Here is a 27,511-nt window from a genome sequence, read left to right on the forward strand (position 1 = left end):
ACTTGTATATATGTTTGTATATATATACACATACACAGACATACACAAATATCCATTACACATTTGGATATTGGTATATTTTTCTTTACAGGTAAGATTTCTTATTATATTTAAGGAAGTCGTTTTTTCCTTTTCTTCAGTTATTTTTTCCTGTACTATCTATATGAGGAGTTCATGATAATTTTATTCATATGAGCACTTTCACATGTGGTATTAGATTTATTTTTATTTTCTTTTATACTTTTAAACTCACAGCCTCCCTTTTAATAGACCTTTTAACTAATGTGTCTATGTGAACTGTGTACTACATACTTCTGCTATGCTGCTGCTGCTGCTAAGTCGCTTCAGTCGTGTCCAACTCTGTGCGACCCCATAGATGGCAGCCCACCAGGCTCCTCTGTCCCTGGGATTCCACTTAGGCTATAGTCTTTAAAAATATTTTGTCTTGGGACTTCCCTGGTGGTCCAGTGGTTAAGAATTCACCTTCCATTGCAAGGGGCGCGAGTTCAATTCCTGGTCAGGGAGCTAACATCCCACATACCTTGCGGCCAAAAAAACAAAAGCAATATTGTAATAAATTCAATAAGGACTTAAAAAAAATGTATTTTGTCTTATTTTCTGTAATGAATTTCCACTGGTTATTTGGACTTATTACATACAGATCCACATGCTCTACAAATGGAGATGATTGTTTTACTACCCAAAGTGTTGTTAGGGGTTCATGACTACTAGTGATCTTTCTGACAATTACAGGAAATCAATGTATTATTTCTCTATAGGTGAACTAGTGTGGGTATTGGAGATTTCTTTGAGTACATAAGTGTTAAGATCTCTTTTATTTTTAAAAGTGTTCCCTGCAATATTCTACCATGCTACTTTGTGTCTATCAAGTGGATCACATACTTTTCCTGAATTTATAAGTCAATTAGTTATATTAATATATTTCCAAATGTCACGCAAGTGTATGTTCCTCGATTCTTTGTCTCGTCACAACAAAGATTTGGAGTGACGGACATTAAAGCCCCCCGGCGTGTCGCAGCTCTCAGGTCTTGGATAGACTCTCGGGTCTCGAATGGACCATGTTATAGCTCTTAGACAAATCAGTGTTACAGCTCAGTGTTACAGCTCTATTTTATTTAGAAGATAGCAGGAAAATCCATCTTCGAGGCGTGAGGGCACGTCGATCTAAAGACACGAGGAGAGCGCCCCAGCGCGCGGGAGAGAGAGAGAGCTGGCTCTGGCTCCTGTATTTATATGTTTCTCTCTTCCTGGGCCTGTCCTATGTAAATTGGGCCAGCCAGGAGTGTTGCTTGTTTTACCTGAGGTCCTCACTCTGGTCCTCGGACCTTCTTCTGTTTCATTTTCACAGGCTTTTCCCTTCCTTCTCTGTAGCCACCACCATTTTGGACTCCTTTTCCCTGTTCTACCTACCTAACACTAACCACCAAAACATTGGATTCTTTGGTGTTGAACTCACTTAATCTTGGTATAAATTTTTTCCTAAGTTAGCTTTGAAAGTGAATATCAAAGTCACTCACTAGTGTCTGACTCTTCGTGACCCTCATGCACTGTAGGCCACCAGGCTCCTCTGTCCATAGGATTCTATGGGCAACAATGCTGGAGTGGGTTGCCCTGCCCTTCTCTGGGGAATCTTCCCAACCCAGGGATCGAACCTGGGCTTCCCTTATTGCAAGCAGAAGCTGTACCATTTGAGCTACCCGGGAAGCCAAAAGTTAGCTTTATTAAGGAATTATTCATTTCTTCAAGTCTAATTGAGAAAGGCAATGCAAAAGAATACTCAAGCTACCGCACAATTGCACTCATCTCGCATGCTAGTAAAGTAATGCTCAAAATTCTCCAAGCCAGACTTCAGCAATATGTGAACCATGAACTCCCTGATGTTCAAGCTGGTTTTAGAAAAGGCAGAGGAACCAGAGATCAAATTGCCAACATCCGCTGGATCATGGAAAAAGCAAGAAAGTTCCAGAAAAACATCTATTTCTGCTTTATTGACTATGCCAAAGCCTTTGACTGTGTGGATCACAATAAACTATGGAAAATTCTGAAAGAGATGGGAATCCCAGACCACCTAACCTGCCTCTTGAGAAATCTGTATGCAGGTCAGGAAGCAACAGTTAGAACTGGACATGGAACAACAGACTGGTTCCAAATAGGAAAAGGAGTACGTCAAGGCTGTATATTGTCACCCTGCTTATTTAACTTCTATGCAGAGTACATCATGAGAAACACTGGGCTGGATGAAGCACAAGCTGGAATCAAGATTGCCAGGAGAAATATCAATAATCTCGGATATGCAGATGACACCACCCTTATGGCAGAAAGTGAGGAAGAACTAAAGAGCCTCTTGATGAAAGTGAAAGAGGAGAGTGAAAAAGTTGGCTTAAAGCTCAACATTCAGAAAACTAAGATCATGGCATTGGGTTCCATCACTTCATTGCAAATAGGTGGGGAAATAGTAGAAACAGTGGCTGACTTTATTTTTCTGGGCTCCAAAATCACTGCAGATGGTGACTGCAGCCATGAAATTAAAAAACACTTACTCCTTGGAAGGAAAGTTATGACCAACCTAGACAGCATATTAAAAAACAGAGATGTTACTTTGCCAACCAAGGTCCGTCTAGTCAAGGGTATGGTTTTTCCAGTGGTCATGTTTGGATGTGAGAGTTGGATTGTGAAGAAAGCTGAGCGCCGAAGAATTGAGCTGTGGTGTTAGAGAAGACTCTTGACAGTCCCTTGGACTGCAAGGAGAGCCAACCAGTGCATCCTAAAGGAAATCAGTCCTGGGTGTTCATTGGAAGGACTTATGTTGAAGCTGAAACTCCAAAACTTTGGCCACCTGATGCGAAGAGCTGACTCATTGGAAAAGACCCTGATGCTAGGAAAGATTGAGGGCAGGCGGAGAAGGGGACGACAGAGGATGAGATGGCTGGATGGCATCACCGACTCGATGGACTTGGGTTTGGGTGTACTCTGGGAGTTGGTGATGGACAGGAAGGCCTGGCGTGTTGCGGTTCATGGGATTGCAAAGAGTCAGACACGATTGAATGATTGAACTGAACTGAACTGAAGGTCTACAGCATAATGATTTGATGAACATATATCAGGATTATCCCAATCAGTTTAGTGAACATTCAACACCTCATATAGGTATAAAATTCAAGAAATAACAAAAAAATTTTAGATAACTCTTATGATGTACTCTCTTGATAACTTGCATCTATAACATAAAGGGGTGTTAATTATATTAGTCATGTTGCACCTTAAATCCCTAGTACTTATTGATTTTATTACTGGAGGTTTGTAACTTTGGCTGCATTCCTCCAGTTCCGTCTCCACCCATACACTGCATCAGTCAATCAGTTCAGTCACTCAGTCATGTCTGACTTGGTGACCCCATGGACCGCAGCATGCCAGGCCTCCCTGTCCATCACCAACTCCCAGTTCACTCAAACTCATGTCCATTGAGTTGGTGATACCATCCAACCATTTCATCCTCTGTCATCCCCTTCTCCTCCTGCCTTCAATCTTTCCCAGCATCAGGGTCTTTTCCAGTGAGTCAGTTCTTTGCATCAAGTGGCCAAAGTATTGGAGTATCAGCTTCAGTATCAGTCCTTCCAATGAATATTCAGGACTGATCTCCTTTAGGATGGACTGGTTGGATCTCCTTGCAGTTCAAGGGACTCTCAAGAGTCTTCTCCAACACCACAACTCAAAAGCATCAATTATTTGGCACTCAGCTTTCTTTATAGTCCAACTCTCATATCCATACATAACTGGTAGAAAAACCATAGCTTTGACTAGACGGCTGTTTTTGGCAAAATAATGTCTCTTCTTTTTAATATGCTGTCTAGGTTGGTCATAACTTTTCTTCCAAGGAGTAAGCATCTTTTAATTTCATGGCTGCAGTCACCATCTGCAGTGATTTTGGAGCCCCCCAAAGTAAAGTCTGTCACTGTTTCCACTGTTTCCCCATGTAATTGCCAAGAAGTGATGGGACCAGATGCCATGATCTTAGTTTTCTGACTATTGAATTTTAAGCCAACTTTTTCACTGTCCTCTTTTATCAAGAGGTTCTTTAGTTCTTCACTTTCTGCCATAATGGTGGTGTCATCTGCATATCTGAGGTTATTGATATTTCTCCTGGCAATCTTGATTCCAGGAGTTTGAACATTCTTTGGGATTGGAATGAAAACTGACCTTTTCCAGTCCTGCGGCCACTGCTGAGTTTTCCAAATTTGCTGGCATATTGAGTGCAGCACTTTCACAGCATCATCTATCAGGATTTGAAACAGCTCAACTGGAATTCCATCACCTCCACTAGCTTTGTTCATAGTGATGCTTCCTAAGGCTCACTTGACTTCACATTCCAGGATGTCTGGCTCTAGGTGAGTGATCATACCATCGTGATTATCTGTGAAGATCTTTTTTGTATAGTTCTTCTGTGTATTCTTGCCATCTCTTCTTAATATCTTCTGCTTCTGTTAGGTCCATATTATTTCTGTCCTTTATTGAGCTCATCTTTGCATGAAATGTTCCCTTGGTATCTCTAATTTTCTTGAAGAGATCTCTATTGTTTTCTATTCTATTGTTTTCTTCTATTTCTTTGCATTGATCACTGAGGAAGGTTTTCTTATCTCTCCTTGCTATTCTTTGGAATCTGCATTTAAATGGGTATATCTTTTCTTTTCTCCTTTGCTTTTTTTTTTCTTTTGATTTTCACCCTGCTTTTATTATTATTTTTACTTTACAATATTGTATTGGTTTTGCCACACATCAACATGAATCCGCCATGAGTGTACACGTTTTCCCAATCCCGAACCCCCCTCCCACCCCTGCCCCCCACACCATCCCTCCGGGTCATCCCAGTGCACCAGCCCCAAGCATCCTGCACCCTGCATTGAACCTAGACTGGCGATTCGTTTCTTATATGATATTATACGTTTTAATGCCATTCTCCCAAATCATCCCACCCTCTCCCTCTCCCACAGAGTCCAAATCTCCTTTGCTTTTCACTTCTCTCCTTTTCACAGCTATTTGTAAGGCCTCCTCAGACAGCCTTGGTTTTTGCATTTGTTTTTCTTGGGGATGGTCTTGATTCCTGTCTCCTGTACAATGTCACAAACCCCCGTCCATAGTTCATCAGGCACTCTATCAGATCTAATCCCTTGAATCTATTTCTCACTTCTGTATAATCGTAAGAGATTTGATTTAGGTCATACCTCAATGGTCTAGTGGTTTTCAGTACTTTCTTCAATTTAAGCCTGAATTTGGCAGTAAGGAGTCCATGATCTGAGCCACAGTCAGCTCCTGGTCTTGTTTTTGCTAACTGTGTAGAGCTTCCCCATCTTTGGCTGCAAAAAACATAATCAATCTGATTTCGGTGTTGACCATCTGGTGATGTCCTTGTGTAGAGTCTTCTCTTGTGTTGGAAGAGGGTGTTTGCTGTGACCAGCGCATTCTCTTGGCAAAATTCTGTTAGCCTTTTCCCTGCTGCATTCTGTACTCCAAGGCCAAATTTGTCTGTAACCTGGAGTACACTGCGTCTGGTAACCACAAATCTGTTTTACTCTGAGTTAGTTTGTTGAACTATAATTGGCCTATGACACTGGGTAGTTCTGGTTGCCCAATGTAGCAATTAGATATTTCTGGACATTTCAAAATGATCAACACAGTAAGTCTGTGTATGTCATCATACATAGGTAAGGATCACATAACTATTAACTACATTTCTCAAATCTCATACCCAAGACTGTTTGTTTGTTTGCAAGTGTGTACCTCTTGATCTCCCTCACCTGTTTCTTCCCTCCTCCCACTCCCCTCCCTGGTGACTACCTACTTTTTCCTCTGTATTTACAAATCTGTTTTGTTTTGTTATCTGTTCATTTGCTTTGTTTTTTAGATTTTACCAATAATTGAAGTCATACAATCATTGTTTTTCTATCTTATTTTCACTTAGCATAGTACCTTCTAGGTCTATTCACGTTGTCTCAACTAGCAAGCTTTCATTCTTCTCTACGGCTGAGTAATATCCTGTTGTGCATATGTATGTATGTTTAATCTTTATCCATTAATGGGCTCTTGGGTTGGCTATTGTAAATGATGCTGCCGTGATTGTAGTGGTGCATATATATTTTCTGATAATTGATTTTTTTCAGATAAATAACCAGAATTGGAGTTCCTAAAATATATGGTAGACCTATTTTTAATTTCTTTTTGGAAATAGCCATACTTTTTTTTCCGATTTTTTCCACAGTGACTATACCAATTTCCTTCCCACCAAGAGTGAACAATGGTTACCTTTTCTCTGTTGTCATCTGTTCTTGTGTTCTTGAGAACAGAATATTCTGACAGCTCTGAGACGGTATCTTCTTGTGACTTGGATTTGCATTTCTCTGATGAGTGATGCTGAGCATCTTTTCATGTGCCTGTTGATATCTGTATATTTTCTTTGGAAAATTTGTCTCTTCAGATCCCCTGCTCATTTTTTTAAACTGGGTGCTTTGTTTTATTAATGTTGACTTTTATGAGTTCTTTGTATATTTGAGGCATTAACTCTATCAGATATATACTGTGCAAGTAAACTTGAGCCTGAAGCCACCTAGTGGGCCAATTCCAGCAGATGTTTAATATGAACCAAAATACATGGTTAGCCTGGTCACGTATTTTCTATTTTCAAGCCTTTTAAAATATACAATCAGAAATAACAAATAGAAAGACACTCAAATGTTACAGTGGTGTTGAATAGACTTTAATTCTTTATCCCCAAAGATTGTGTTTTAGAAAATCTGTATTTTTCAGGTATTTCTACCTTGTCTAAAAAATAGCCCTCAGCAGAAGAACACATAGTCCTCTGACACAGTATCTTTGGGGCTTATCCCCAGGGGAAAGATACATATTAGGGAGTGGCTATTTGTACTACATGGGCTTCCCCAGTGGTTCAGCAGTAAAGAATCTGCTTGCAATCCAGGAGACGTGGGTTCGATCCCTGGGTTGGGAAGGCCCCCTGGACAAGGGCATGGGAACCCACTCCCATGGACAGAGGAGCCTGGCGGGCCCCAGTCCATAGGGTCTCAAAGAGTCAGACACAACTGAAGCAACTGAGCCCATTTATACTAAATACATTATTTAAAATGACTGCAGGAAAGGAACTTCATGCTTAAAGCCAAAACACTGCAGAAAATATGAAAATGGAGAAGTGAAAAATATTAATTTACCTGTTTATGCCCCTGAAATCATAAAATGAGAGTGAAGTTTTTTTTGGCTTTCTCTGTTTTAAACATAAGCTCAGGACAGACAGAACAGAGGACTCAGTGAGGACAGTCGGACGCTCTGCCTGGGAACGTGCTGCGGTGCATGAGGCTGAGCTCTACTCTATAGTGTCCTGAAAGACGTTGCCCAGCAGCCCTCGCTGAATCTCGTGAGTCTGACTGACAGCCCCAACCTTGAAACTCACTCCAGTAGTGTACCCAGGATCAGGAAAGAAGGCCTTCAGAATTCTGAGGCGGGGTGCGGGGAGGGTCCGGGGTGGTGGTTATTCCCAGTCTACAATTCTACACCCAACAAAGTGTCTAAATTGAGGGCAGAATAAAGACATTCACAGATACTCACAGTATCGAAACTGTTCCCCATCAACAGTCAGTCATCTTACCACCATGTACCTTTTCTCAGGGACCTTCTGAAAGATATGCCCGCCCAACTGAGAAAAATCTGGATTCTGGGGGTTCCAGCTCAAGAAGGTGGAGGATGCCTCTGTCCCTGCCCTCCCCGACCCCAGGAGTGCTGCGGAGGGAGAACCCGGGAAGACAGCAGCGCAGAAAATCCAGTGACTGATCAGCCCAGGCTGGAGGTGGTCAGAGGCTCTGGGAGGCACTTCTTCAATAAGAAAAGCTTTTTAGGACACCCAATGTGCTTGAATACGAAGAGAAGATTACACAGCTGGGAGAAGGGTTTGGTTACAGGTTAGCAATAAAATATACAAAATCAATGTCCCCGCAGCCCCGTGCAGAAAAGACAAATTTGAAATGCACGAAAACACATTTTATACAGAAAGTCATCACAGTACATAATGTGATAAAGCTGTGAGTGAGCACTTAAAGTCATAATACCAAACAATGAATACTGATGCAACCAAATTGAAATATTAGGAGGATGGAGAGATGGAAGTGTGTGCTGAGGAGAGGGAGGTGAAAGAAAGCCCTTCCATGATGGAAATTCAAAAGAAAATACCTAAAACTGAAACACTAGTAAGAAACATGTGATTTGGAGACAAATACAAAGTAAATCAGCTAAAATCCTTGAGCCTGGTGGCCTCTGGGGAGGGGTGATACAGAAGACAGAGCGGGTCTTACTGTTTCAAAGAAAGGTTTATAGATCTATTTTGCTCATTTTTAATGTGTAGGTGTAATTTTACTTAAAAAATGACTTAATTTACCAGATAGAAGTCTTTTATTACTGTCACACACATGTTAAAATCAGCTAATACGTCAACAGGTACAGGACAAATGAACACTGATATTAAAAACAAAACTGAAAATGTAAAGAGAGAAAAAAACCAAAGCTGATACTGATTTAGGCCCTTGTGACATCCTGAGCTAGACTTTAGGAAATCATTCACCTTCTGGACACTCGTGTTTCCAGTTCTGCAGAGGAATATTCTAAATAGATGAGATCTAAGTTCCTTTGAAATCTGAGTCTGTTTAAGTGCAGTAGTTGAATAGGGTAAACACATTTTATGGATGCATTTCTAAAGGGTATTCCATTTTAAACAGGCCTTGTTTTCAACTAGTACTGATTAATAGGGCTTTTCACTTTTCTTATATGTAATAATTTTAAATGATCACAGAAAAACCCCTTAATATGACACATGAAATGAAGGTTCTAAACTGTTCCTTGACCTTAAGAAGCAGAAGTAACAGCCGCAGCTCAATGCTAAGCAGCCACTCTTGGCAATACCAGAACTTCAAAACATAGCTCTAAAGTGGGTTAGAAGCAGACTGCAGTGGTAGATCTGAAAGCTCAACTGTTCATGCATAAACCGAGGAAGATTTATGAGAAGGTATATTCTCAAACTCCTTAAGTAACTGAGGAAGAGAAACCCATGGAAAAGCCGAATGAAAGAAGCGTTAGCAGTGATTAGATACAGGTAAACCCTCACGCACCCCACCTGACAGCCGAGCGCCGAGCCAGGCCTGCGCTCACCCCACCTCCAGTCGGCATAGCTGCTGTCCTTGGCAGTAAACAAATGCAGAGCTCTGTTTCAAATTATGCATTTACTGTTGCCTTCCCAATCTTTGAAATTAATGGTGATGTATTTTTAAGGGCAAGTTCCGATTTCTCAGCCTGAGGGGTGAGCCCTCTTGACTGTGGGTGACTAGGTTTTCGGCAGTACTGTTGCTGCCCCAGGGGGTTCCTGGTACAGGTTAGCAATCTTTGCGTGAGTTCCCAGTCACTTCCCTTTCCTGCTGCCCGGGGTGACCACCCATCTCCATTACTTTCTCAGATGTTCATCTCACCCCCACTGTTCAGCTGCCCGCTCCCTGCAGCCCCTTCAGGACCTCCACTTCTACGGGGCCTCCACTTCTACAGGCCCTTCTTCCGTGACTCACCCGAGTGCCTGCCTGTCCTCCTGTGTGTTCCTTCCACCACTGTTCCTTCAGTTACATCCACAGGGCAGTTCTCAACCTTGAAGGTCCTCAGAGGCACCTTCAGGGAATGCTGGCCCCAGCCCCGGAGCTTGATTCAACAGGTCTGGGGTAGGGCTTAACAATGTGCACTTCTAACAGGCCCCCAGATGAGGCTAACGCTGTTGGTCCAGGGACCCCACTCTGAGAAGCACTATTATTAATACGTGACTTCATGCTTATGTCTGTCACTAGACTGCAAGCTTCTTGAGGTCAGGGAGCATTTCTTACACGTCTCATCTCCAGGGTCTAGCAGTGTCCAGCAGTTATTTAGTCAACAAATATTTATTGAATGCCTGTCACGTGCCAGACACTGTTGCAGGCACTAGATTCAGCAGTTAAAAAAAAAAATTTATACACACAACACAGGCTAAGCAGGCTGCCGTCCAAACAGGGGCACAGGCCCGCGTGCGGGGTGGCCTGTGCACTCTCCTGAGACTGGCAGGAGGCCCTGTGAGGATACGAGATGCCCCAGGGAGAAAGTGGGCAACAGCAGAGGTGAAGCTGACTCCCCGCACAGAGTCCGTCGCACCCCAGGGCTGCCCACGGGCCACCGGCCACACGGCTCCCTCCCTAACTCCAGGAAAGTACAAAGCCCGTGCCTTTATCTTTGGGCTGATTTTCTGAAAGTTTCCTCAACAAATAAAAAATGAGAGGACTCATGAAGAGCAATTTGGAAAATAACCATCATGTTCGCCGTCAAGACTTTCAGTATTCCTAAGGTTTGCAAATGTTTTTATAAGGCCTTCCATTCAAAGCCCTGAAACGCTCTCTGCTAATTATATGGAGGGGATAATGGGCAGCATTTATGAATGGAATTCCAGACTAAAATATTTCTTCTCTTGTTAGTGGTTTCAAGAGTCAGTGAGATCAGAGAATAATATTGTCCGAGAATAATGCTGTCTTCCTATTGCTACCCTGAATCAGTGATGTAACACCAGAGTCCAGCAAGTATCATGATTTATACACACTGAAAGACTGAAAAAATAAATAACCTTGTTAGGAACACACTTTTATAATGGAGAGCAGGTCCACCAAATTCATTTTTTATGACTCCAGGCTAATCAAGTAAATTCTGATTACCAGAAAGCTTTGGGTATAAATGGGGCCTTTTGGTGAGTCACACATTGACTTAAAAATGGTCAGGTTGCTGTTTATTTCCATGGAGTAGATTACTAATTATCACCTTCATAATCCAAAGGGATTAATATTTCTGAAAAGGTGTGTACTTCTCTGCTGAGATGTGACCTCCAATGAACCAGCCCCTTTCAGACTGGATCCCCTAAAGCTAGGACCAGGAGAAATCAATCCCTGTAGCCGACTGAACTGGTCTCTTGAAATGACTGACACCTGCTTCAGTGTAAAAAAAGAACACACCACTATACTCTGGAAAACATACAAATAAATCTAAATAAAAATATTCTCCTTAGTATCATTCGTATGCTAATAATAAATTAGCTTCCTTTAAAAAATTTTTTCAACTATTTACAAAATCCATTCTTATTTTCTGAGTTAACAAGGCTGGATTTTAAAAGTGCAATAAAAATTCTGGAGGGCTTCACCCCTTGTTCAGACAAGACTTAGTGGTTTGCAAGACGCAGCTTCTTGTTCTGGTGTGGTTCTTCATCCAGGGGTACGGATCCCAAAACGCCATCTGATGGTCAAGAATAACTTAACGTCAGGAAAATGTTACTTCAAAGAAATGAGCTTTGTCACTTCAAAGAAAATGTCACTCCAAAGTCAGAGGCTGTAAGATCAAAACAATGCTTAAGCTAAAGAGGAATATTTTAAAAATAAAAATGAAAAAGGGCATATTGATTTTATCTTTAAAATTCTCAACTGTTAAAGAACAGATTCTAGATAAGTCATTCACAGGTGACACAATGTATCTGACCTTTTACAAACTGGATTCATCAACAGTGTATAGACAACAATTCACAAAACTTTTTCGGGGGAAAAGTTATTACTGTTAGGCTGGAGGAGACAAAAGGACCCATCTGTTGTCCAGGGAGAAAAGGGAGTCGTCTGTGGGGCAGTGAGGTGTGAGGGGACACATCCCCCTCCCATTGGAAGGCAAGCGGACTCATCACCTTGGTCAGGTGGGAGACGGGCCTGGCTTACAGCTCGCCCCATGACCTGATTTCCCTGGCCTTCCTGGGACACACACTGTGTGCGTGTAAAGTGCACAATGTGATGGGTTTCAACACAAGCACACATCTGAGAAACCACCACCACACTTAACATGGTAAGTACACCCACCACCTCTGAGAGTCTCCTTTCATCCTGCTGCTTTCTGTCTTCCCAGGGATCTGCCTGCCCTCCAAGCCTCTGTGCTCACCTCCCTCTTCCTAGTCTTGAGGACACTTGGCTCAGGGTGCAGGGAGAATAGATCTGGAAAGCTTTCTCTCTCTCTTATTATGTAATATTGGAAACACTAAAAAAAGAAGACTGTGTGTGATACAGATGGGAGTCCTAAAGCCTAATAATAAATTAACACTCAAGAACCTACTTGGTCGGTGTTCAGTCCCTAAGCCGTGTCCGACTCTTTCACCCCAGGCTCCTCTGTCCTCCACTCTTTCCCAGAGTTTGTTCAAGAATCTACTACCCAACCCCCAAAACTGAGGGAGGGGTGTGAAACCACCCCCAAAACCACCTCTCAGGTGCCCCCCAGTCCAATCCCATCCCTCTGTCACCCTTATTCAGAGGTAACCACTGTGCTGAATCGTTTATCATTCCACTGCTCCTTAAAAATAATTTTGCCACATGTACTAACCAATACACTATTTGCCTTCTTGTTGAACTTTACATAGAAGTTGCATCATAATGTATTTAGTCTTCTGAAACTTGATTTTTTCATTCAGCATTATATTTCTAAGATCCATCCATGTTTAAGAAGCTGTAATTCATTTTACTTTCACTGCTTTATAATATTCCACTGTAATATTTTAATTTCCAGAGATAAATTTTTGTGCTATTTCCAGTTTTTGCTTTTAAGAGCAAAGTTGCAATGAATTATCTATCTCTGTCTTTTCTACGAAACATGTAAGAATTTTCCTAGGGCATATGCTTAGAGGTCAGATTGCTGGGTCATGGAATACACACATCTTCAGTTTTACAAAGACAACATTAAACTGCTTTCCCAAGGTGGCTGTATACATTTTTAGTCCAACCAGCAATATACAGAAGTTTCTAACGATCCACCTCCTCACTAGCACACTTGGTGTCGTCAAACTTTAATTTTGCAACTCTAGTAGGTACAGCAATAGGGGTGTAAACACTGTTGCAGTGACTTTAATTTGCATTTCCATGACTGCTAATGAGCCTGAGCATTTTTTCATGTGCTTATTAGATGTCTGTGTTTCTTCTGTTGTGAAATAACTGTAACTATCTTCTACCCATTCTCAAATGAACTCAACCGTTAGTCAACTGTATATAATTGGCAGCCACGGGATACTTCATCCAACAATAGCAGAATACACATTATTCTTAACCTCACATGGAATGCTTACCAAGAGAGACCACATTCTGGGCCATAAAACACACCCTAATAAATTTAAAAGAATAGAAATCATGTAATATCTGCTCTCAGACCACAGTATAATTAAACTAGAAATGACTAATAGAAACATAACTGGAAAATCCTAAAATATATGTGGAAGTTAAATAATACATTGCTAAATAACAAATGAGTTAAAAAAAAAAAAACACCAAAAAACTCAACATAAATTTTTAAATATTTTGAACTAAATAAAACACAACTTATCAAAATTTGTAGCAATCTGTGGAAGAAATGCTAGAGAGAAATTTATAGCAGTGAATGTATATATGAGAAAAGAAGAATGATCTAAAATCAATGGCCAGAATATACGAATCCAAATAACCAAAGTAGATTCGTGGCAGCCTGGGGCTGGAGATAGGAGGAAACAGGGATGACTAATAAATGGGTAAGAGGATTCTTTTTGAGCTGATGGAAAAATTCTGAAATTAGGCTGTGGTGATGGTTACACAATACTCTGAATCTACCAAAACCCACCCAATTCTGTACTTTAAAAGGGCAAATTTATGGTATATAGATTATACCTCAATCAAGCTCTTATAAAATTTAAAAAGAGATAAGGATATTATTTAGTGATATAAAAATACAAAAAATACATATTAACAATTTTTTTAAAACAAATATGTATTTGTTAAAAAATACATACAAAACACAAACCTGCATTTCAGTGGACAATCATAAAGCAAACATTTAACCATCACCCAGGCCAAGAAATAAAGCCTTGCCAGCAAAACGGAAGCACTCCTCTCATCCCCTCGCCATCCCGACCCCTCCTTCCCCTCTCAGGACACCCCCGCACGTCTCCCCTTCCTCTCCCCTTCCATAGTGATCTAGGGACAGGGAATCCTGGCTACAAGACTCTTGATTGTAAGCGGCAAAAATCTCCTCTTTCACGGCTTGCCTTTGTACTCTTTCAGTGCTATCTTCTGACAAACAGGTGTTCTTTATTTTAACACAGATAAATGTTTTTTATGTTTAATGCTTTTTTGTGTCTTCTCCTTAACAACAGGGAATTATTAACTCACCCCCCTCGAACACTATTATTGAGTACATAGTCTTCAATCAGATCCATATTTTTTCCTTTCCTTTTATCTTTAACCACCTCCCCCCTGCTGATAAATTTTTAAAAAGAAAGATGGAGTGGATATGTACTTTTTTTCCAGACTGCAAATTAAAATTTCACTACTTGAATAAAATGAAGCTAAGTTAGAACACAGAAAATCAGGATATTCACATAGACATTATTTTCATAAAGACTTTCATATTTGCTAATGTTTCAGAGTAATCAAATCATTGTTATTATCAAGAAAATTTTACTTATTATATTGAACTTCTACTTACCTTGAATCCAAACAGAAAGATAACAACTAATATTTAAAAATAATATTGTATAGTAATAATTCATATTCAAAATAATATGCATGAGGAATTGCAAGGTCTCCTAAAGACTATATTGCTTTAAAAATATGTGTTAATTATAAACAGTAAAACTCTGAATACAAGTAATTCATTTATGGTAACTGTGATGACTCTTAATTAGATTATTAAAATAACCAGGATATTTCCATTCTCTGGCCAATCTGAGCTAATGTGGCTTCACTCAAACAAGAATGTACACAGCCTCATAATTTGGCCCTGGTTCCATCTGTATTAATTAGATGTATTTTTCCTTTCTAACTGCCCAAGAGGCTTTTGTTTTGGTACAGAAGAGCACTGTTGCCTATAGTCTCATATAAATTTAATTTATAAATTCAATTTGTGCATGATTATTTGTATTAAACTACAGAGTCCATAGGACTAGTCATTAATAAGCACTTCCCATGACATCTAGCATATAGTCGATACACAAGTGTTTGTACACAAACTGAATGCAAAAATCTAATCTGCAAAAAGAATATGGTCTACCTCCAACCACAGCAATTTCCAACACCTGATCATTATAAGTTACTATTTTTCTTTTCTTAGCAACAAAGTCAACCTCAATAAAGGACTTGTAGATACTTACTCTCTCTGCTTTCAGGCTCATTTTGCTCAAGAACACCAGTTCTTGATGGATTCAGTTGCCACTATAAAAGGAAACAAACATTTTATGTATATGTTTAAGAAGGTTTTTAAAAATAGCATTTCAGCATTGTGCCTTCAAATATAAAAACAGCTTAAAACAGTAAGAACAGTTAGTGTGTCATACCACCCAAGCCCTAATAACAACTTTGGATGACCCTGAATGATATGACTGCTGGATTAAGGATTAATATTCTTAGAGAATCTTATATATATGGTTTAGTAAGTATTTTTTAGGTGCTTTATATGTTCCAGGCACCGTGGACACAAACAGAAAAGTCATGTTGAAATCTATAAATAGTACTATTATATCTTTTGTACTTACTGCAAACTATAGCATATAAAAGTTATATTAAGTGCCAGAATTATCATTAAAAAGCAACACATGATTCTGGACAGGATCCTTTTGCTATAAACAACTTTATTGGGATAACTGGTAAACCCTGACTGAACTCTGTGGATTAAATGGTAGCAATATATCAATGAAAATTTCCTGAGTTTTGTGGTTGTAGTGTGGTTATGTAGGACAACCTACTATTTGAGGAAATACACAAGAAAGTATTTAAGAGTGACTTGGCATCATGGCAACAACTTAACTCTCAAGTGTTTCTGGAAAAAAATTCTTCTAGTGTTTTGGTAACTTTTCTGCATGCTTAAGATTATTTCTAAAAAGAGAAAGGTTTTTAGAAACCAGAGTAGTTAAAAAAAAATCATGAGGCATTAAAGTTCTGAGTTTTCCACAAAATAATTACCACCTCAGCAGTTCTTTGGAAATATCAAATACTAATTGCTTCTAATTTTTTCCTGATTTTTCTCATGAGAAATGCATGTGTGTGTGTGTGTGTGTGCGCACACATGTGTGTATGTGTCCCCTTCCTTTTGTGTAATCTTAAACTTTAAACTATGTTCACCTCTGCTGCTGCTGCTGCCGCTAAGCTGCTTCAGTCGTGTCCGACTCTGTGCGACCCCATAGACGGCAGCCCACCAGGCTCCTCCGTCCATGGGATTTTCCAGGCAAGAGCGCTGGAGTGGGGTGCCATTGCCTTCTCCAATGTTCACCTCTATCTACTACTATATACTATTGAATTTAAGTTGGCATAAAGCTCAACATTCAGAAAACTAAGATCACGGCATCTGGTCCCGTCACTTCATGGCAAGTAGATGGGGAAACAATGGAAACAGTGGCAGACTTTATTTTTTGGGGCTCCAAAATCACTGTAGATGGTGACTGCAGCCATGAAACTTTAGGACGCTTGCTCCTTGGAAGAAAAGTTATGATCAATCTAGACAGCATATTAAAGAGCAGAGACATTACTTTGCCAACAAAGGTCCATCTAGACAAAGCTATGGTTTTTCCAGTAGTCATGTACGGATGTGAGAGTTGGACTGTGAAGAAAGCTGAGCACCGAAGAATTGATGCTTTTGAACTGTGGTGCTGGAGAAGACTCCTGAGAGTCCCTTGGACTGCAAGGAGATCCAACCAGTCCATCCTAAAGGAGATAAGTCTTGACTATTCATTGGAAGGACTGATGCTGAAGCTGAAACTCCAATACTTTTGGCCATCTGATGCAAAGAGCTGACTCATTAGAAAAGACTCTGATGCTGGGAGGGATTGGGGGCAGGAGAAGCGGATGACAGAGGATGAGATGGTTGCATGACATCACAAACTCAATGGACATGAGTTTGAGTAAACTCTGGGAGTTGGTGATGGACAGGGAGGCCTGGCCTGCTGTGGTCCATGGGGTCGCAAAGAGTCAGACACAACTGAGCGACTGAACTCAACCACTGAGTTAAAAAAAAAAGGCTGTGGGAAGAGGTGGATCAGGGACTTTCTTTTGTTAGCCACCAGATGGCACTATAGAACCAACTGATTCTAGGTCTCTAAGGTCAAGTTCTTCCCTGGTAGCTCAGCTGGTAAAGAATCCACCTGCAGTGTGAGACTTGGGTTGGATCCCTGGATTGGGAAGATCTCCTGGAGGAGGGCATGGCAACCCACTCCAGTATTCTTGCCTGGAGAATCCCCATGGACAGAGGAGCCTGGCATAGCACAGCACAAGGTCAAGGTAAAATTCTCTCGAGAGAGATATATATTCATAAGGCAGATCCTAAGCTGAACATTTGTGACTAGGCAAGTGCTTGCACATAAAAATAAACTCAGTGATAATATTTTGTTGAAACTCTTTAAAAGGGCAAGAATCGCTAATTTAAAATATGCAGCAGAGTAACGGAACAACATGGGCTTCCCAGGTGGCTCAGTGGTAAAGAGCTCGCCTGCCAATGCGTTCGATCCCGTGGTCGAGAAGATTCCCTGGAGAAGGAAATGACAACCCACTCCAGTATTCTTGCCTGGAAAATCCCATGGACAGAGGAGCCTGGTGGGCTATAGCCCATGGGGTCACAAAACAGCTGGACATGACCTAGCGACTAAACAGCTATCAACATAATACAAAGTATATTTGAAAACAGTGTGTATCTACTTACTGTAAATTTGCTGACACCTTCAAGTTCCCCAAATCTCATGTAAGAGATGTCTGCCTTCTTTTTTCCAACATCTACATCCCCTGCATAGATTTGTTTTATGCCTGCACCTTTAATTAAAGGTACACATTCATCACAAGGGCACTTGGTCACAAAAATCATACTTCTTTCTTCTGGTTTTATTTCTTGACACCTACAAATATATATATACATATGAAAAAATTAGGAAGGTAGTTTCTAAAAGGGTAAGTTATGTTTTAGAAAAATCTTTAAACATTAAAATTGAGTCATTTTGGAAACAGACTTACAACATTATACACAATAATGATCAAGCCTTATTCTTGCTGAATTAGTCAATGCCAAGATTTTCAGTATTTAGACTACAAAGGAAATGAAAACAGAGGGAATAATGCTTTCTAAGTAGGAAACTCATTATAAAGTCAGAATTACGGGCCAGAACTAACGCCTTCCCTGAGAATGTACCATGTGTGATTAGACATTAAGTCATCGTGGTAGCCAGACGATCTGGTGCCTAAGAGATATTTAATAAATGCTTACTAAATTGATTAATGTTAGAGTTCTGTTTTGAGTTATGGTTCACTTACTGCTTTTACCTCACATAGGATAACTTAACAAACACTTGGATTTGAAAAAATGAAGCAAGTAAATCTGTAATGAAGAGTTCAAGAAAAAAACCTGTGTAGTGAAATTCTGCACGCCGGGGTAGTTTAGGACTGAGGATAGAGGAGTTGCACTTCCAGGTTCTGTGGTTTACAAAGCTCTCAGTCGTATGCTCCCCATCACCAGCCTTCCGCATCCATGTCCTCAGTTTAGAGTCTCATTCGCTTCCCCTGGACCAGGGAAGCAGGGGTGTATGCATCTAGCAATTTAGCAGCAGCAGCAGCAGTCTGTTCAAACTGTACACCTGTACCCTAAGTAATCATTACTGTAGCTCTATCAATGTCTTTCCATTTGTCCACTACTACCAAATGAAGTCTAAACTCGAAGTTCTCCCTTGTCAATCCCAAGCTAGCCCACGGTCCAGCCTAAATGGAACATCTATGTTCCTAAACACACAAGCATTTTCCTTCTTCTAGCCCACTGCTATGCCTCAGACAAGAATGGTTTCCCTTCAAGTAAGCATCTTCAATTGCCACAATCCTACCAAAGCTTTAAAGCTCAGCTCAAATGCCAGTTTCTCCATAAAGGTTTTCCCTCACACTCCCTCTCCATCTACTGCAGCCCCTGAATTTCTACCCACTTTGTGTTGACCCTTCCCACACAACTGACCATGTTAGGTTGAGTACAGTCTTATATCCCACACTGGACTATAAACTCTTCAGGACAGAAACCATGACTCATACAGATTTGAATCTCCCAAGAGCACCCACTAAATGGTAAATGCTGAGAAATATTTGTGGAAATTATCTAAATTAACGTTAGAAGGAGGTAATGCCAATGATAAGCTCTAACAAAAACTATGTTAAAGCAATTTGGTTCATAATAAAATCTATATATTCATAAATACATGCTCAGAATTTAGAAAACAAAGGTGATCTTATAATGCAGAAATATGCAAGACCCTAAGGACACGCTTCAAGCAGTTTTATCCTGGAGAGAGAAGGAAGAAAGGAAAAAAGATTTGCTCAATAAATCTGAAGGCCTGGAGGATCCCTGACAGTGGCCTCTGGTCACGCAGCAAAAACCACATACGACTAGAGCTATACTTCTGAAAAGGATATTTCTTGGAATTTTTAAGAAGGCAATAAATTACAGCAAAATGAAAGCTAATTTCAATTAACCCTTGCTACATTTTATACAAAATACACGCAAACGGATTTCATACCTAAATGTTAAGGCATTCTGTTCCGCATGTACGATGTATCTGAATTTCCTTATTTCTCTGTCTTTCTGTTTGTCATCCATGTGCGGGAAGTCAGCATACTCAGATCCAACAGGAAAAGCATTATAACCGCATCCTATGAAGTACATGGCGCCTGTCCCATCACAACTTCTCTATGGAAAGTGAGCAAACCAACAAAGCCGTGTTCAACATTCTGAAAAGGCATCTTACATTCTATCTTTAAAGCCTCGCCTCACACTTTGTATAATGGATTCACTTTTCCATAACACACTATAAAGTTATGGCAAACCTAGACAGCGTATTAAAAAGCAGAGACCTGGCTGACAAAGGTCCATATAGTCAAAGCTATGGATTTTCCAGTAGTCATGTACGGATGTGAAAGTTGGACCATAAAGAAGGCTTGAGTGCTGAAGAACTGATGCTTTCAAATTGTGGTGCTGGAGAAGACTCTTGAGAGTCCCATGGACAGCAAGGAGATCAAACCAGTCAATCCTATAGGAAGTCAATCTTGAATATTCATTGGAAGGACTGAAGCTGAAGTGCCAACACTGTGGCCACTTGATGCAAAGAGCCGACTCATTTGAAAAGACCCTGATGCTGGCAAGAATTGAGGGCAGGCGGAGAAGGGGACGACAGAGGATGAGATGGTTAGATGATATCACCGACTCGATGGACATAAGTTTAAGCAAACTAGGGAAGGGCAGGGAAGCCTGGAGTGCTATAGTCCATGGGGTCGCAAAGAGTCGGACACAACTTAGTGACTCAACAATGAACAACAGTGATACACGGAGCCATCAGAAAATACAGTACTGGATTTTCCTTCAGCAGGGTGATCTTGCCAAAGTTACATTTCAAGCAGGCTAATCATCTCTAGTTTATAATATCAAGACAGTCCTTCATTTTAGCAGTTAGTTAAATACTAGCTTAATTCACACACTGTTTCACTTGACTCAGACATCTCTCCCTGATTGGTTATAAGATCCTAGAGAACGGAAACCATGTTTTATACTGTCTTTCTGGCCCTTAAAGCACACCTATTATAGTGGTCCACACACAGAGCAGGTACTCTATATTATTATAAATTATTGTTAATTTATTACATGCTCTGTGCTGTGCTACTGGTTAGCAAGTCACAAATTCCAAAAATATTTTGAGCAATTTCTGTTTGGGGTTAAAAATGTGCTATTATGTATACAGTTGGAAAATAAATAATGTATTTTCCTTCCATCTTTATGTTTACTGAGCCTCTGTTGTGTGTGTGTGTATATATATATACATATACATGTAAATAATAGAACTTCCTACATAAGCGGCATGTTTCTTTCTCCTGGTCAGTGGCATATTAGGTGTTAATATGAATGCTTTATCAACTCTAAAAGTAAAATATTTAATAAACCAAACCTGTTCATAATTGTTTGGAAAATGCTATGCTGCTGCTGCTGCTGCTGCTGCTGCTGCTGCTAAGTTGCTTCAGTCGTGTCTGACTCTGTGTGACCCCAGAGATGGCAGCCCACCAGGCTCCCCCGTCCCTGGGATTCTCCAGGCAAGAACACTGGAGTGGGTTGCCATTTCCTTCTCCAATGCATGAAAGTGAAAAGTGAAAGTGAAGTCGCTCAGTCGTGCCCAACTCTTCGCGATAAACCTCACTAAATTTCAATATATTAATAATTACTCATGTGATAGTATCAACAGTATCATATTTACTGTCTCCTAGTTCCATTCCTTCTCAACACATCCCCATAATTTCAAGTCTTCATCATCTCTTTTCTTAATCTCCCTACTTCCTGTGTAGCCCCACTTTATTTTTAAAATGCAAATCTGATCATTTTCCCACTTAAGATGTTCTTGGACTGCACTGTCCAATACAGTGGCCATTACACGTGGTCAGTGCGAACTGAGAGGGGCCAGAAGATGCCCCGGAGAAGGAAACGGCAACCCACTCCAGGGTTCCTGCCTGGGAGACTCATGGACAGAGGGGCCCGGGGGGCCACAGCCCATGGGGTCGCAGGAGAGTCTGACACAACTGAAGTGACTAAACAATAACAAACAAGTATAAAACACACACAGAATTATGAAGACTCAATACTCCCCTCAGATGCAAAATATTTCATTAAAAATATTAACCATTCATCTGCTGATGGACATCTAGGTTGTTTCCATGTCCTGGCTATTATAAACAGTGCTGCGATGAACACTGGGGTACATGTGTCTCTTTCAATGGATAAGAAAGCTGTGGTACATATACACAATGGAGTATTACTCAGCCGTTAAAAAGAATTCATTTGAATCAGTTCTGATGAGATGGATGAAACTGGAGCCAATTATACAGAGTGAAGTAAGCCAGAAAGAAAAACACCAATACAGTATACTAACACATATATATGGAATTTAGGAAGATGGCAATGACGACCCTGTATGCAAGACAGGAAAAAAGACACAGATGTGTATAACGGACTTTTGGACTCAGAGGGAGAGGGAGAGGGTGGGATGATTTGGTAGAATGGGAATTCTAACATGTATACTGTCATGTAAGAATTGAATCGCCAGTCCATGTCTGACGTAGAGTGCAGCTTGCTTGGGGCTGGTGCATGGGGATGACCCAGAGAGATGTTGTGGGGAGGGAGGTGTGAGGGGGGTTCATGTTTGGGAACGCATGTAAGAATTAAAGATTTTAAAATTTAAAAAATAAAAAAAATAAAAAATTAAAAAAAATTAAAAAAAAAAAGGAAGGCAAAAAAAAAATATTAACCAATATTTTTATATTGGTTACATGCTGAAATGGTAATATTTCTCAACAGGTGATTAAGTATATTCCTAAAATTAACTCACTCCAGTGTTCTTGCCTAGAGAATCCCAGGGACGGGGGAGCCTGGTGGGCTGCCATCTGTGGGGTCGCACAGAGTTGGACACGACTGAAGCGACTTAGCAGCAGCAGCAGCAAAATTAATTCACCTGTTTCTTATTTTTTTTAATGTGGCTCCTAAGAACTTTAAAATCACGTACGTGGCTTGCTTTTCATTTCTGCTGGTTAGTGCTATGCTCGGGTATCCCCACTGTCTAAAAGATAAAGTCTGAACTCTCCATGGTATATGAAGTTCTTCATGGTGCAGCCTAATCTTTTTGCTATTCTAGTAGACACAGGACTCTGGACGCCAATGTGCCAAAGCGCTTGCATTTCCCCATATTCTTATGCGCTACCTCTGCATGTTGCCCTCTGAGTCCCACTAACTTGCTCTGCTGATGAACTCCTCCTCATTCTTCAAGACTAATAGCACCTGACCTCCTCCAAGAATGCTTTAATTTCTCCGAGCAGAGTAAGAGGCCTCCTCTATGCTCTCATGGCGTCATGTTATGATTACAGTTATATGCCTGTCTCTTTTTCACCTCTGTCTCCATCAGTAGACCTTGTAAGGCCATGAAGGGTGGAATATGTGGCCCCACTGTTCACAGGGGCACAGAGTCTATCCTGTCCTGTGGAAGCTGTTGAATGAAGGTTTACTAAATGAATGTATCTATCTAGAAAACTGCTGAAAGAAAGCAGTTTTTCAGTTCAGTCAGTTCATTCGCTCAGTCATGTCTGACTCTTTGCGACCCCATGAATTGCAGCACGCCAGGCCTCCCTGTCCATCACCAACTCCCAGAGTTCACTCAGACTCACATACATCGAGTCAGTGATGCCATCCAGCCAGCTCATCCTCTGTCGTCCCCTTCTCCTCCTGCCCCCAATCCCTCCCAGCATCAGAGTCTTTTCCAATGAGTCAACTCTTCGCATGAGGCGGCCAAAGTACTAGAGTTTCAGCTTTAGCATCATTCCCTCCAAAGAAATCCCAGGGCTGATCTCCTTCAGAATGGACTAGTTGGATCTCCTTGCAGTCCAAGGGACTCTCAAGAGTCTTCTCCAACACCACAGTTCAAAAGCATCAATTCTTCGGCGCTCAGCTTTCTTCAAAGTACAACTCTCACATCCATACATGACCACAGGAAAAACCATAGCCTTGACTAGACGGACCTTTGTTGGCAAAGTAATGTTTTTCGAACTTAATAAATACCCTAATAAGAAATATTAATCCCCATGGGTCAACAAAATGTCATGCACTTAAGATCAAAATATGTTAAACAAAATCAAGTGTAAATGGTTATAAAGAATTAATTTCACACTTACAGATTTTCCTTCCGCCCAGATGACTGCCCCGACTCCTGTTTTATGATCCTCTGAAAGATACATGGCATGTGACTCAGTGAAAACCAATGATCTGTTAGTTTCAGAAATAGACTGTTTTTCCAAAAACAATAAACATGTATTTATTGAAATATACTTCATAAATGTAGTGGCAATCCTTGACAACCTCACTAATTACGGAAAAGTATGAGAATACTGTCAAGCATAGACTAGGGGAGCTAGGTGTGAACTAATTATAGACAGTGTCACTACCAACCCAGGCACAGATGATGCGTGTGCAGAGATCACTGTCGTAACAGTGCCCACGCTCAGGTGACTTCAAAGCTGTGACTAGACTTTAGGGTAACTTTACTGAATCTCCACCAAGTCAGTTTTTAAATACCTATTTCTAAGAGATGATGAAAGTAAGACAGAAGTTTCTGAACTAATGGATTTGGTGTAATATAACAACCATTCACAACAATCAAATCTGTCTTCTCCTAGCATTTTTTGCACTCTCATCAAAGAAAATACATTTCATGGATGTGTTCTTGCTATGAAAAAAGTTCAAACTCATAAACATATATCCTTATGGGCCCTCACATACATATATATATTGCTGGAAGGTACATGAAAGGAATTTCAATTTACACAAAATGATGTCCTTTCCCTGACCTTCAGAGTTTACCTTGTGGGGAGAAGAATGCCAAGTTGTTGACATGATGCTCGTTTCTAAATCAAGTGGTAGAAGTCATAAATATTAGATTAAAATTTCCCTGCAGAACCAATTTAATTACTCTGCAACAAGCAAAGCTGTATTTCTTTAAACTATTAACCTTAAACAGAAAATACAAAACCAAAATAGAAATTCTACATATTCAAATTAAGTGATTAAGATTTAGATCTCTTCACCCAATCTGCTTGCCTTCCTCTGACATGAATTTCGTAACCAAGACTTCCCTTTACTGAATACCTGAGTCCCTACACTCATGAAGCTCATGGTCTGGGGTGGGAGGAAGGTGGTAACAAGAAAGAGTCTAAAAGCAAAGGCAGCGTGCTGGGCTATAAAGGAAAGGAACATGATACCGAGGAACAACGTGGCAGGAATGTACTTTAGAGGTGGAGGCTGTCAACAAAAGGATTTGGGGATAAACAAAGTCTTGTGCCTTCCAAGATCTTCAGAATATAACACGGTGAGAAAAGAACATAATTGTGGCTTTATGCTCATTTCTAAGGCAAGTAGCAGAAGCTAAAAATGAAAACCTCTAAGTAAAACTGTACTTAATACATGCATAAATCTGGAACAAAAAATGAAAAACTCATGGAAATTCTTCAGATCCCAAGTTTTTAATTTTAAAAGTTAAACATATTAACTTTATCTAGAGAGCTCAGGGCAGTGACTAACATATGATAAAAGCTCAAAAACCGTTTGCTGAATGAAAAAAACAGAATAATACGATTTTAATGAAATAAGAATATCTTTTTGCTGGGGGGGGGGCAGTAAGAAATTCTTCATATCAAGTCTACTTTTCCTACCACTGACACTACGTATTCTTCATATTATTATTTTTTAGTCCAGGAGCCACCTTTTCTGTTTCAGTCTAAGGACAGACTAAATCTTGTCAAGAGGGGAAAAAAATGTGGTTTTTAAAAAAATTTTCTTTTTTTTTTTTAGAATTTTATTTATGGCTGTGCTGGGTCTTTGATGCTGTCCAGGTTTTCTCTAACTGCGGTGAGCGGAGGCTATTCTCTAGTTGCGTGCAAGAGCTTCTCATTGAGGTGGCTTCTCATTGCAGAGAATGGGTTCTCACCTAGGTCGCCCAGGCTGCAGGAGCTGGGGCACGTGGGCTCAGCAGCCGCAGCTCCCGGGCTCTACAGCACAGGTTCAACGGTCGTAGCATATGGCCTTAGTTGTCCCAAGGCATGTGGATCTTCCTGGATCAGGGACTGAAGTCGTGTCCCCTGCATTGGCAGGCAGGTTCTTTCCACCGAGCCACTAGGGAAGCCCCCCAGAATATGATTTCTAAGCTCCACTATTTAGCTAAGGTTAGTTTCACCAAGAGAATATACTTTACTACATGTCTTTTGAAATCGGAATAAAATTTCATCCATATACAATGGAGAAGGTTTCACCCAGCCCTCAAGGTTGGGTGACAGATGAGGTAATTTCTCAAAAAGCTTTTCACATCTGTAATTTTTATGTAAAACTTCTTAAAAAAAAATCTTTCATGTCTATAAATTGCTACCCAGGATCTGCTCATTCACAGGGTTTTTCTCTGTATACCCTTAAAGGAAAGGTCAACTTGTAATCACTGAGCCAAACTCCTTGGCGGACCCTTTGATCACTGAAAGTCAGAGGACTCTTTATGCTATTGTTCTGGCACACAAGTGTGGTTATTTTCACTCCCAATACTGTGGTCACATCGGGGTTTGTCCAAGTGTGGTCCACAGACCAACTGCATCAGAACCATTGGACGCTTGTTCAAAAGGCAGACTCCTGACTCCCATGGAAACTCCCTGAATTAACCTCTCCAAGGCAGGCAGCAGACTTGGGAACCTAGACTTCTCATGAGCATCGCCTCAACTGAAAGTTGAGAACCGCTGAGTTATGATTTGAAACAGTTGAGCTTTTTTGGCTATGTCACCCTACTTTCATCATCAACACTGTGTGGTTCGGGAGGAAGGCATAATTGTCAGCTTTGGAAAACACCTAGTCTAATGGAAAACAGGACATAAATCAAAATTCACACTTAAACCAGATAGTTAAGATTAGATGCCCTACAGCGGTTTGGCATCATACAGTTTGTGCCTGTAGTAGAATCAAATTCTTTTAAGGTGATGATTAACCCTGTTGAATGTTGAAATCCCTTGCAGAATTCTAAAAATTCACAGGCCTAGGACACACCTCTGACAGGGACCAGGCTTAGTGGGTCTGGATTAGAATTTGAGCATTTGTACTTAGAACTTCTCTGGTGGCTCAGATGGTAAAGCATCTGCCTACAATGTGCGAGACCCGGGTTCAACCCCTGAGTCAGGAAGATCCTCTGGAGAAGGAAATGGCAACCCACTCCAGTATTCTTGCCTGGAGAATCCCATGGGCAGAGGAGCCTGATGGGCTACAGTCTATGGGGTTGCAGAGTCGGACACATGACTGTGACTAAACTTTCACTTTTAATAAAAGTTTCTATGGTGATCCTGACAAGCTGCCTTTTGAAAACCTCCATTTTACTGAAATCACTTCAACCCAGGGTCTCTGTTGAGCATGTACTGCGACCAGTGCATCGGTATGGACTCTTTCTGAAGATTTTCTCTATCCCCCTTCTCTTCTTGGGATAAGTTTTAAAATTCCTACTATAGCCCACTCACCAGGCATTCCTCTGCTGCTCCTCCTGCTGGCATTTTCTTTCCCCTGTTCCAAAGTTGCATTTTAAAAAGTGATCATCATTCTACTTTCAAAAATGTTATGTCTGGTAAGATGTAAAAACACTATTCTGTAACTGGAAATATAGATACCACCCTTTATCATGGTAAGGTAAAATTCCCAAGTAATATTTTCCTTCTTCACATACATACTCATGTACAACTTAATAAAGTTAACACTATTTGATTTCTCCCCTTACTGTTTGAAAACATACCAGAAATTGGAAGAATCTGCCAAGTTTCCTTTGATTCTACTGGTTATTTGAAATTCA

General features: G+C 40.6%; 1 protein-coding gene across 2 annotated transcripts in view; it reads right to left on the bottom strand.

Moving 5' to 3' along the window:
• Nucleotides 9,974-27,511, bottom strand: part of CDADC1 (cytidine and dCMP deaminase domain containing 1) — a 30,844-nt gene continuing 13,306 nt past the window's right edge. Inside the window, exons 6-10 of one of the 2 annotated variants that reach the window (XM_018056735.1) lie at nt 23,823-23,872; nt 19,643-19,812; nt 17,800-17,989; nt 15,263-15,323; nt 9,974-11,355 (exon numbers count right to left, since the gene is read on the bottom strand). In XM_018056735.1, the coding sequence (XP_017912224.1) occupies nt 11,282-11,355; nt 15,263-15,323; nt 17,800-17,989; nt 19,643-19,812; nt 23,823-23,872 (545 nt within the window). In that variant the 3' untranslated portion in view covers nt 9,974-11,281. The other variant, XM_018056736.1, reaches the window with a different exon arrangement.

The sequence above is a fragment of the Capra hircus genome, chromosome 12, assembly GCF_001704415.2.
Source record: "Capra hircus breed San Clemente chromosome 12, ASM170441v1, whole genome shotgun sequence".
Classification (NCBI taxonomy): Eukaryota; Metazoa; Chordata; class Mammalia; order Artiodactyla; family Bovidae; genus Capra; species Capra hircus.